This window comes from Falco naumanni, chromosome 6 (genome assembly GCF_017639655.2).
Source record: "Falco naumanni isolate bFalNau1 chromosome 6, bFalNau1.pat, whole genome shotgun sequence".
NCBI classification, from domain to species: Eukaryota; Metazoa; Chordata; class Aves; order Falconiformes; family Falconidae; genus Falco; species Falco naumanni.
The window spans coordinates 8,577,235-8,589,576 of record NC_054059.1 but is presented as its reverse complement, the minus strand read 5'-3'; the positions used below and the strand labels follow the sequence as shown (position 1 = coordinate 8,589,576).

The 12,342-nt window shown below is 39.3% G+C and overlaps 1 protein-coding gene across 1 annotated transcript in view; it reads left to right on the top strand.

The window, feature by feature from the left end:
* Positions 1 to 9,761, top strand: part of BCKDHB (branched chain keto acid dehydrogenase E1 subunit beta) — a 131,841-nt gene extending 122,080 nt beyond the window's left edge. The window contains exons 10-11 of the mRNA XM_040597651.1: positions 3,572 to 3,724; positions 9,421 to 9,761. Of these exons, the coding sequence (XP_040453585.1) occupies positions 3,572 to 3,712 (141 nt within the window). The 3' untranslated portion in view covers positions 3,713 to 3,724; positions 9,421 to 9,761. The remainder of the gene's footprint in view (positions 1 to 3,571; positions 3,725 to 9,420) is intronic.
* Positions 9,762 to 12,342: the final 2,581 nt, after the last annotated feature.

Genomic DNA, 12,342 nt, shown 5'->3' with positions numbered 1-12,342 from the left:
ATGCAAAGCATGTCTGGTCGAATAGTAGTATCTTCTACCAAACCACTTTACATATTTGTAAACAAAAAAACCCAACAAACAACCCCAAAATAAAAACAACAACAAAAAAACCCCACCCAGAAAACAGTTTCCTTCTAAATCATTTTATTAAAATACTTCCTTAAGCTTGTTTTCTATGACTGCTTATGCGTAAAAAGTGTGGATTTGTGACTTTCTGAGGACCAAATACTTAGCATAGGGCAGGAGTATCAGTGTGATTCTGTGAGTAAATCTAGCTATCCTGCTGTGATCATGGTGAAAGTCATAAAAACATGAGTTTTGAATGAGAACCATGATGCCAAGTTCAAGTGTTTACTAAGCTCTTAGCAAGATCAAGACTCTAGTCTCCTTTACAATACTCTACATTATAAAGTAAAAATTCATGTTCTTGATTGTTTTCAAATACCTGATTCTGCTGATAACTTTATACTCTACCTTCTGGATTATGACTTTATTTCCATTCTCTTAAAAAATATTCAAAGCTTTTATTCTCTGCAATTTGCTCTTCTCAATATTCTTGCAAATATTGTCAGTAAATCTGTAAATTAAATAATGTCAACTGAATCATCTTCATTTTTGCCAGATCTGTGGCTTTTCTGTTGTTACTGTGGTCATTGACATTGAGACTTACTCCAGTGAGTTCTCTAACCAACACATCACCTGACCCAAACCTGCATCTGTAAAACGTATGCATGAAAAATCTCACAGTCCTCTGCAGAACAACAAATACACGTGTATAAGATTTATCTATGACTTCAGCTGCGGCCAGTTAAGATAAAAAATACACTGTAAGATGATCTTACAGTGGGATGGAGGTGGATGATATGATCTTTAGTGATCCCTTCAAACCCAAAGCATTCTATGATGGTACTCTAAAAACTGTTAGCAGTTTATTCAGTGTATTGTTATACTAATTTTATTAGCTTGCAAGGAAAATTATTTTTTCCATGATAAGCTATTACAATGCAAAATTCTGTGCGTGATGTTATTACAGTCAGAGCCACTTGGGTGTGGAACTTTGTGAAACTGGTGACTTCAGTCAGGTCATGTATAAGCAGAGTTTCCCTCATGGATTTGACCGGTGGGTCTGTTCTTTCCGCCTCTGAAATGTTTTACTCATACAGTGCAATAACTTAGTTAAAAATCTGGAAACCCACACCCTTTCCTCCAGAAAAATAGTGAGAGAGTTATGTTTGTACACATACGTGCAGAGAGTAGCTCAGACTTAAAGAGTTCTTCCACCTTTATTGCATTGTCATTCTTGGATAGTGTCTGACAATACAACACGGATCATCCCAGCATCGTTCCCTGACTTCCTCCCAGAGGCACGGGAATCCACGTGACTCTGGAAGCTGTCCAAGTTTCAGAGCAATAGGGGTATGTTCAAACCGAAAGCAATCGCTGAGTTTTACAGCCACAGAAAGGGTGCTTGGAACAGCTGCTTTTGATTCTCCCTGAGGAAAAAAAAAAAAAGTTAAGTGGAGTTTCAGAAAGTCTTATGACTTAATTTTTATTGTGAATTAAACATAATGGCAAAAGCATTAACAAATACGCGTGCTTGCAACTATTCTATATGGCTTGGGTTTGCCAGCCAGGCCTGGGGGCTCATTCAGGGGCGCCTAGCACTCTGCCTGCCAGTTGCAGCTAATATTTCTCTATCAGCTGCTTGGGCTGCTGAAGGTGCACTGCTGCTCTCTGCACAGTTGCCCAATGTGTGGGGAATATCGCAGTAAATTTTCAATGAAACTGACAAACTTTTTCTCCAAGCTTCGTTTGTGATGAGCCGTTACCACAGAGCTGATCATGATGTAAACCAAAAGTGCCTCCTAGGTAGTGGTCCTGTGTTGGGTACCCTGCAACAGCGATGCAGTACTGGAAGGCTGTGGGTCTAGAATATACTCGTATGTTTTGGTGTAATGCATTTTCACAGGTGGCCTGGGCAGTCAGTTTTGGGATGGTTCAAAAGCTATTGCTTTGTCTTATTGGGCAATCACAACATGGGAACCAAGGACTGATTAATATCAAAAACCTTTGTCAGCAGGTTGGGGCAGGGCATCATTTTATACACAGTACTTCATAGCATTTTGTACTAATGTGAATTTTTCGCTTTATAAACAAAAGCAAAGGAGTGCCTGAAAATGGAGCTCAAAAAATCTTCATATTATTTCCTATATTTTTACCTCAGATCTGTTCAGACTCTGAAGTTTTCTAGGTGAATTAGTTCACTACTGAATGTAATGACACTGTATGCAATTGCACAACTTCTTGGACTCTTTCACTTCCATCTGTCTTCCAGAAATAGGCCACTTCACAGTGCGCTGAAGTGGTAGCTGCAGCTGAAGGTTGTAATCTCAGTGTGTTATGGATACCTTCCTTGCTGCCAAATATCATGGTGTATGGAAAGCACAGTAAGTTAAGAGTTAGGCTGCCGTGGACTGTAAGGCAACGTGTATTCAAATCAGTTAATCAGTCAGAAATTATTCACACCTTTGCTTCAGAAAAGCATAGGTCTTTGATTGTTTTCCTTGTGGGCCTGGTGGAAAAGGACTGGAAGATAATCCTTCACCTTCCATTTTGCTGAGCCAAGTGCAGGGGAAGGATGTTTCAGTTGTTGCAGTCCATAAAAGAGAGGCCAGGAGGAGATATGTTTTGTCTTTTCATTTTTCTGCTCTGGAAAGCAAATACATATGCTAAAGATATGGGGAGAAAAGGAGCTGATAATTAGCATCAATATCAATTTGATCCGGCAAAGTTATTTCTGCACCTACTGCTTGCGGGTTTTTGTGGTCCGTGCCATCGCTCTGTTACTTGAGAGTAGGAAGATTGAAACCTCAGTATTTATTTGGTTATTAAAGCTGATAACATTACACATATTTTTACAGGTTACTTTCAGATTAATATTGTGTATTTGTAATATTTTGTGCCTTACTAGGTTGAGTCACAGTCATTGCCAAATCTGATCTCCGAATGGAACGCAAGTTGTGGAGTGTTTGTGTAGAGCATGGATTTGACTCAAGGGCTGGAGTTACGCAAATCCACTTGAGTTCAAATTCGTAATTTCTATAACTGCTTAATCCTTCTTAGAGTCTTAATAACATAAGTGTTCAAAAAAGTTTTTATATTATGCTTATGTATCCAACAAATAATACACACTCTTTGATTATGTAATTTTTCTATATGTTTAAAAGTGGCACAGGAAAGAAACTCTTATTCCTTTTGTTCCTAAAATAATTGTTTCTTGGCAGCACTTGTCTAGATGTATAACAGATGTGCTAAATATAACCTGCCTATGATTTAATGCAGCACACATTTAGAAAATGAAAATAACATTAATACAAGTTGTTATTTTAATATGGACCTTTGGGCAAAAGGAAGCACTGTTCTGGTCTGGACTACTTATACTGTGATATAAATAGAAGGTTTGAGTTTCCAGGACTGTCAGTCTGGCAAAGTTCATTCAACCTCAATTTGTGATGCAAGACTCCTGAACATAATGGCCTTACTAACATTTATTCTGTATTTCTCTTAATAGGAGGAATGCTTTTTGAATTTAGAAGCTCCTATTTCAAGAGTATGTGGCTATGACACTCCTTTCCCTCACATCTTCGAGCCTTTCTACATCCCAGACAAATGGAAATGCTATGATGCTCTTCGAAAAATGATTAACTACTGAGCAGTGGTGCAGGTGAGAAATAATGTCTCATACTGACATTTTACCTGTAAGGATTCTGGCAGAGGGATTGCAAGGTTTGAGGCTAGAGCACTCCTTCTTTATTTCGTTATTTATTTATAAGAGGAATTGCCTCTTATGGCTTTGGGCCTTCAGTCTTAAAGGCATCTGAACATTTTAAGCGCTGCCATTGAAGTCAGTGTTTATAATTAATTACCTTGCTTAATCAACCTGAAAATTAAATCCCTTGTATCCTGAGAAGGGAAAAGAATGTAAAGTGAAAGGTGAAAGGAATAGTAATGCACAGAACATATTTTCATTTATATTAGAAGACTTACAGTTATTTCATAAGCAAACCACAGTGTTAAATTTTGTGATTTTTCACTCTTCAGTCTGGTAGTCCTGCGAGGTGTGTTAATAAGGCCCACTTTACACTGGATATAGGCACTGCATTGCAAACATACATGGAGCACTGAACACATGAAGTACCTGTAATATCTTACAGTTCTGTTCAAATACAGTTATAAGGCTTATGTTTAGTATTCGTTCTAAAAATAATTTTCCTTTATCATCTTTTATGTAATTTGGTCATGCTTGAAGATTTCTGTTTCCAAGGCCATTCAGGCACCAAGTCTGTGAAGTAATATATTGTTTCACTTATACGTCTATTAATTACAGTCTGTTACAATTTTTGTCTTTGTTTCATTGTAGTATAATACTAAGTAGCATTAGACTGTGCAGTGGCCAACTGGGACTTAGTATTGTGTGTTGCTGTGGGAAAACTTCTGGTGTTTAATGACCAAAGTTTTAATAGGAAATGTGTCAACACATTGTATTCTCTACTTCCTTTAATTAAGTGAATCAAGAAGCCTAGTTTTTGAAGATTGAGTCTCGGTAAGTCTTGTACTTCTGAACTAAAAAAAGAAGAAGAAAACAACAGGCCTGTTTTCCTTTGGAATAAGGAGATCCTGTAACAGGCAGTCAGGGGATTTTTATTGACACTGAAGGTGGGGGGGGCAAAGTGGGTCCTGTATTAGGGGTGCTCTCGTGTCTGTTTTGCCTGTAATTTAAACTGCAAATTGAATTTAGGGCCAGTGATAGAAGATTGTCAATACTTTAATATTAATCTTGTTTATGTGCATACATGCTTTCTGGACAACTTTGCACATTTCGTTCTGTTTCCCTCAATAGCTGATAGTGGAGTGCCTGTATGTGAAATGGGACTGCTATCAGTAAGGCAGTGTCTTCAAAAAATAATGTAGTTCCACTTAAAATATTCCTCCAAAATCACCTGTTATGGACACACCAGCGCATTTCCTTAGGATTTAAACTGAGGAATGTTGTGATCTTTTTTTGTAGAGTATGTGGTAAATGCTCTTTTTTTTGGCATTTGCCCTTGCCTTTTATCTGAGTTGAAGTAAACTTATTAAAGAATTAATTTTCTTTTTTGTTTGGCACCTCTGCAATAAAGTCAGCGAAGCTTTTCTAAAGGGAACGGGTGGTATCTGCCCTTCGAGGCAAGTTACTAGGCCATGCTGGATAGCCTCTAATCTGTTCCTTTCCAAAGGAAACCGAAGGACCAAATATTCTTACCTCTGTGTAAGGAGAGGGAGACAAACTGAGGGCATTTGGTAGCTCAGAGACTTAGTTTAACCCCCATTTCTCCATAGGATGGTAAAGTGAGGAAGATACAAGGAGAAAAAAGTGGATTCTGAGATTGCGTTGAATTTGCACACAGCCCACACATTGGAAATCCACTCTAAATCTGTGAAGATAATAGGGACTAAAATGTGCAAAAGTCTATCTGCATTCATAATGACCTTTCTCCTGTGGACTGCACCAGACACAAATCTCAGAGGAAGTTATTGGCCAGCTGAAAGCGTGGATTTAGCATATCAAGGAGCAGGTTTATTAGGGGCTGTCTGGAAAACAGTGTAAAAGACAGAGAAAACTCTACTTTCTGGTTTGTCTGAGAAAACGTGCAGATGCTGGGGCCCGTTACACCACGTCTTTTGGTTGGTATGACTGGATGTTAGTGTTACAGAATGAGCTCCTCAAAGGTTTTTCTAAGAGGAAACCTTCATGAGCCTTGTTGTAAGGCACATTTCAGGGGAGTATTCCCTTATTTTTCCCTGTGCTAAAGTAGTTATTTGGTCTCACATTGCCTGACAGAGCAGTTGTAGTAGATCTCCACCCCACCATCTTCTCCACAGAGTTTGCATGTAAGGTAGTGCACTTATATTTCTGAGAAGTCGAAGGATTGCTTTATATTTGCTTCTTTTTGTACTCAGTGTAACATTTATTAGTGACGTTACGTGTCATTGGTCTAGATTGATGAGGTTGATGTGTCCTAAACCACCTCCTGTGTAGGGAGATGGGGCATCTTTTCTAAGAAACAGTGTTACAGTTTGTGTGGATTTGAGCACAGCCATAGTCTTCTGGATGTTAGAAAAGTTGGATCTCTTCTCCTGTTGCTGGAGAGACAGAGGAACTAGTGGTTCCCTGCAGTGAAGAGGGATGTAGGGTTGGCTTTTGAGTTACAGAAATGGCCAAGCTGGTGGTGTGATTTAAGCCCAGCCGGCAACTGAGCCCCGCACAGCCACTTGCTCACTCCCCCAGTGGTGGGATGGGGGGGAGAGAATCAGAATAGTGGAAGTGAGAAATCTTGTGGGTTGAGGTAAGGACAGTTTAATAGGTAAAGAAAAAGCCATGCACACAAGCAAAGCAAAACAAGGCATTCATTTGCTGCTTCCCATCGGCAGGCAGGTGTTCAGCCATCTCGAGGAAAGCCGGGCTCTATCACACGTAATGGATTTTTTTTGGAAAGTACACGCCATAATTCCAAATGTGTCCATCCATGTCCGTCCCCTGTCCCTCGCCTTCTTTCTTCGTCCCCCAGCTTTATATACTCTAGCATGACATGCTGCGGTAATGGAATACCCCTTTGGTCAGTTGGGATCAGCTGTCCCGGCTGTGTCCCCTCCGAGCTCCTTGTGCACCCCCGGCCAGCTCGCTGCTGGGGTGGGGTGAGGAGCAGAAGAGCCCTTGACGCTGTGTAAGCCCTGCTCAGCAATAATGAAAGCAACCCTGTATTTTCAACACTGTTCCCAGCACAAATCCAAAACACAGCCCCATATTAGCTACCATGAAGAAAATTAACCCTATCCCAGCCAAAACCAGCACACATGGCTGAATTGTTGCTTGGCTTATGTTTCAAGACATTTGTGTTAGATACAAGCTTCTGGGATGGCTGGCTACCTTCTTTTCCCTTCTTAATCAATAACTTACTAGAAATTGCTTCATCTGTTGCTTTCAGGCAGGCTGTGGGGAAAAAAAACCCAAGTGGCAATTGTCAGATATATAGGTGCTATATATCAGATTGTCCTTTCTAACATGGCCTGAAATCTCTTTAGTTTGAGTAAGAAGCTACCTGCAACTTCATTTCATGAAGTCTGCAGCAATATGATTCCCTCCCTTTGTTACTGCCTAACACCAGGTTGTATAATGTTTCATGGTCTACCTCTGTTTGAAAGTCCTCTTCAAATCTGGGAGCAGGTTCTGTACTAACGCGTGGGGATGTTAACTCCAAACTTATTTTCACCAGTTACAGTATGTTTTTCTTTAAGTTACTGGTATGTCAAAATCTTTCTGTCTTTATTCACACAAGTATTTCTCACTTAACAAAGAATAAATCTGCATCATCTTTAAAAAACAATGAACAAAGCCCTCTCTGCAAAAGTGGCTGTGCGTACAAATACACCTCGTACTCAGCAATGTTCCTCTCAGACACCTGAATTAATTTACTGCTTTGTGTCTGAGGGTGATGCAGGGACTCCAGCTGGATGCTACAGTCAATCATTTCTAAACTTAGCCTTTTATCTTAAGGTACGCTTGGTTTTATTCAACCTGTGTTGACAGTGTCTTACACACATGTAGTTACTTATCTTGAGATTGACAGTACAGATAGTTTTCCAGCTCAAAGACAACATTTGACAATGCATACCATATACCTCACTGATGAGACAGGCAAGAGCAAAATCTGTATCTTTCAGCAGCTTCTTAGTTACTAAAATTTATAGCTATGTTAGCTATAAGAGAAGCAGCTTCCAGGTAGGCAGCTCTGTTCCAGGTAACTATTTGTAATTGGAAAAAAGTTAAAGAGAAAAGAAGCAGTGAGATTAGGACAGATATACATTTCCTGGGTAGATGGAATGGTATCTGGGCTGTTCATTTGGAGAGGAGATAAAAGAAGAAACAGAAGAAAACAGCCACTAAATTTATAAAATATACTCTTGTGATACATAAATATATTCAGGGGTGGCTGTAGTGTAGAAATGGCAAATAGCCAGGTGCTTTTCTGTTAGCTTTTGCGGCTTTTTCTACCACATTTGCATATGCACATATGTATCAAAATTCTGATTTTTAAAGATGTCCCTGCCAGGTGACAGTTTACCTCCATGACTTGGTGTGTGTGTATGTAGAAACACCGTTACTGTTACAAACTTAGTCTCTAAAAATACGAAGTTACCACACTGAATTTAATTATGGAACTATTTTATAGAAAGTTTAACCTTGGTGTTTAAAGTTTAGGTGGTGTTAGGGGATGGTGGGGGGTTTAACTTAAATTTATTTTTCTTTCCAAGCATATATTTATATTTCAACATCCAATACAGTTTGCTCGGAACCAGTGCTCCAGTTAGGAGAGACTTGCAAATGACAGCAGTGCTTTCCCTTTCTCAACCAGTAAGTTGTGCTGGGAAACAGGAAGGGACCTGGTAGATACTTCGGTTAGTAACTAACTGTTCTTTGCAGTCCTGGTTACTAGCCAGGGCTTCGTAGAGGTTACCTTGAGACACAAGAACAATATCATTTCTGTCCCTGTTTGGTAAATAAAATATGAGGGACTATGCAAAATCATTTCTTTTAACCTGAAACTAACAACCGGGTTTTTCTCAACACAGAATCCCAAAAATTGCAGGCTAGACTGCCTGCTTTCTACAGTGCACTGTCTGTAACCCACTAGAATAAACAACCTCCGGAGGCTTGAGTAGGACACAGCATTCCTGGTTTATAATGTTTTCCTGCTGGATGGCAAAAAACGTGCCAATGGCCAGTGAATCATGTCTTATTCACAACCAGTGAGTAGTCCGAATATAAGATAACAGTCTACTAGTCCTATGACTTAGTGCCTTCGTATGGCTGTTGCAAGTCTATACTTGCATTCAGACCTTGCTGAGAACTCTTGCAAGATCAGGAATAATTAAGTTACCTTAAAAAAAAAACACCCTATAAACAGGAAGGGTATTGACTATAGGATTTTTTTACAAGACCCCACTTCGCTGTAGTGGTAGATTGATAGTATGTCTAGTAGAGGTCTAACAAGAAGACACAGAACACTTGTTTAACATGCTAGAGTGGGACAGAAGACACTTCATAAAGTTTTTGTGTAAATGGTGGCAAATACTGTTGCCTCGACACTAGATATCAGTTGCAGCATTTCTAATTTTTTTGTGTGCTCCTTGACAGCTTTTAAAAATTAATACAGTTTTTAATACATGCTAAGTATTTTGTCGTAGTCCACACACCTTGAGGTCAAGGTGGCATTATAAATTTAAAAAGTAAGATTACTATGGAATGTACTGTGTGCTTAAGTTGTGGATACTACTTTCAGCCTTAAGATTTGTAATTTATTTTGTCATCTTCTTCTGCAGAGCTGAGAAGAATAACAGAGGAATACAGAAGCTGCCTTCAAAACTCTTGACACTTTACGCAGATCTAATGGGTTTGGAATTCACATAGCAGACTATTTTCTCTGAACTCAACTATCCTTAATATGCATCTTGGCTATTCTTCAGAAAGTTCAAATCTTCCTTAATTATGAAATCAGTGATGGGCAGGTGGTTGCTATAATAAGTAGTTTCAGATATAATTGAAGATATTCCAGATGTTGTATGAATGCTACACATTGCCATGCTTCACTAGGTTACATCTCTAAGCTTCACCGTGTAAATATTAGAAGCAGGATTTTATTCAATAAAACATATTATGCACATGTTGTCTCTTGGTTTTGTTGTTGTTTAGAGAAAACCCAAAGAAATTATATGAATGTGACTGTATTTTCAACAAAATAAACCTCAGACAGCCAGACCAGCTTGTGCATCTGCTCTGACGGAGACCTCCTTTAACCAGTGTCATTAGCTGTCATTTTAGCTGAGTGGCTTCGTGGAAAATAGTACCAAATACTGATTTTCCTTTCTGCAAGGGAAATGAAAACTCCATTTTTCTTGAGAAGGGAGGAGAGGTTATTTTTGCTTTGTTGTTATAGATGGGAGGCTCCATTAGTACCTCTTGCTGCAATATCTTTACTTAATTATTTTTCTTCTAGATATGGAATGCGTCTGCTGCTAAGCAGTTGTGCAAAATGTGCCAATTTGTCGAGAAAAGGTAACAGTACCCTGACATGTTCGTGCCAGTGGTGGGAGAAGAGGCAGTGCACATACCATTTTCTGTTGGTGTGGACACAGAAATACGGAATTACCAAAAAGACTGTACTATAAAATTAGACCTGAATGTTTATTTTTCCTGTGCTAATATAAAGGGCACTGAACATCCCTAAATGCAAAAAGCAGTCCAGCCTTTCAGACTGAGAGCTTCTGACCTCAGTGGAGGTTTGCTTAATTTTTAATAATGGCCTCCTTTTCCATATGACAAGCCAAGGACATTGTGAAAATTATTCTCTCTTGTCCTGCAGTCCAGGACTGCTCAAAGGGCATCAGATCTTCTTCCAGCACGGTAGTTTCAAAGCTTATTACTGAATTCCTTTGGTACCAGCTCTGCTCATTTTTCCACCACCTAAATTAAGTGTGAATTCAACAGTTCCTAGTCTTTTTGGTTGCTTTGCTCTCTGTACAAATCAATCTCATGCTGTGTTGCTTCTTATGGTATGGGGGAAGGAGCGGAGGGGTTGGGAAGATGCATGCCAGTAGCTGGATAACCACATTTCTGTTGTTATTCAGGGGGATCTTTCAGGGAGAAAGAAGAACACTTTTATGCACAAACCTGCTCAGGGCAGTCCTCAGGGTGACAGCTTCAACACCCCAGGGAGGAAGCTCAGGAGGGTAACTTCATTCTGAATGTCAGTGGATATTCCCTGCCGTGCCCCTCCATCACCCATTCTGATGGTCTGGGAGGTTGTTAATTGAGCAGATCCACTGAAATCCAAGGGAAGTCTGGCCTTGGGGACAACATCCTCGATGACGGATGCTAAAGCGTATGTGCCCACATCTTGAAGGGGTGTGCTTCTCAGGGCTCCTAGGCGACTCTCATCTCACCCAAACCTCAGGAGCAATCCTTGTAGTGTGGTTTGTTGTTTGTAACGTGGGGTGATGCTCGCCCTCCAGCAGAACTCAATTCAATAAGCCACATTCAAAGGACTCGTACAAGTGGAGGATGCTAAATGATAATCTTTCCAGGTCCTACTACCATTTTGTGTAAGATTCTGCCTTCATAATTCATGCATTCCCTACAGAATCCCATAACTGATAATGAAGCTATTCATTAATATTTCTAATAAAAATTACTTTATTGGTCAAGTCTTCTGTCTGTAAGTTTCCTGCAAAGCTGTGTATAGAATTTGTTTATTGTTTTAAATAAGTTAGATGCACTATGTATTTTATATTTTTTTGTGCTGGATAGAAACTTGTGGTTTTATGAAGAAAAATAGTTTTAAAAATTATTTCTGTCTTTGTAGAAAATCAATATATATTTTAGTAACTGTCTTTAAAAATTGATTGTATTTCAAAGCATATCAAATAGATACAATTATAGTACTGCCATAGTAAAACGTGCTTTGGTAATTAATAGCCGTAATACTATATACTTTGTATTCATGGTTTTCGTAGATAAAAGCGGTTTGTAATTCCGCGCAGAGCTGAAGTTCAAGTTGCATGTATGGAAGTACAAAATAACATATTTCTTAATAAACGCAAAAACTATCTGCTCTTGATGTGGACTTCTACAATCTGTTTGAGGGGCAGGTTTTGCATTTTCAGTGAGTGGTGATATGTCATTTTTAAATAGTATAAAAAATGATCCTTTCTCCTTCGTTTTGGATAGTAGTGTGTTGTCCATGGCAAGAGCAGTTCACGTTCTAAAGTAGGTGCTGCGCCCCAAAGCCTGCCTAGATGGCAGCATGCACTCATGGAACCTCTGCTCTAGGCTGGTGGCTCTTTAAAGTGGGTGTTACGGAAAAATGGCATATAGTTCTAAATTGGGCAGGAAGGTGTATGCTGCTACGGTTTCTCATTAAATTCCTTAATGATAAGATCCAAAACAAGCCATATTTTCTGGGTTTTAACCACTGAGGTCTCTTAATTAGATTAATTAGATTTTGCAAAAAATGTGTGGAGGAATTCTCAGATTTAACCTGGGCAGTGATTGTTTCACTGTAAGTAGCTCCTTCTAAAGCACAAATTGTGTCAGTACTTCCTGCTGATAGTCCGGAAAATTAGTAATCTATCTATTTATGCTCATTTAACACTAATTGCTGGAAATCCTTATGGTACATAGTTTAATGCTGGATCCTGAGATTGGAATTCAAGACAGACATACGCAGCCTTCGTGAGGTCCCAGAT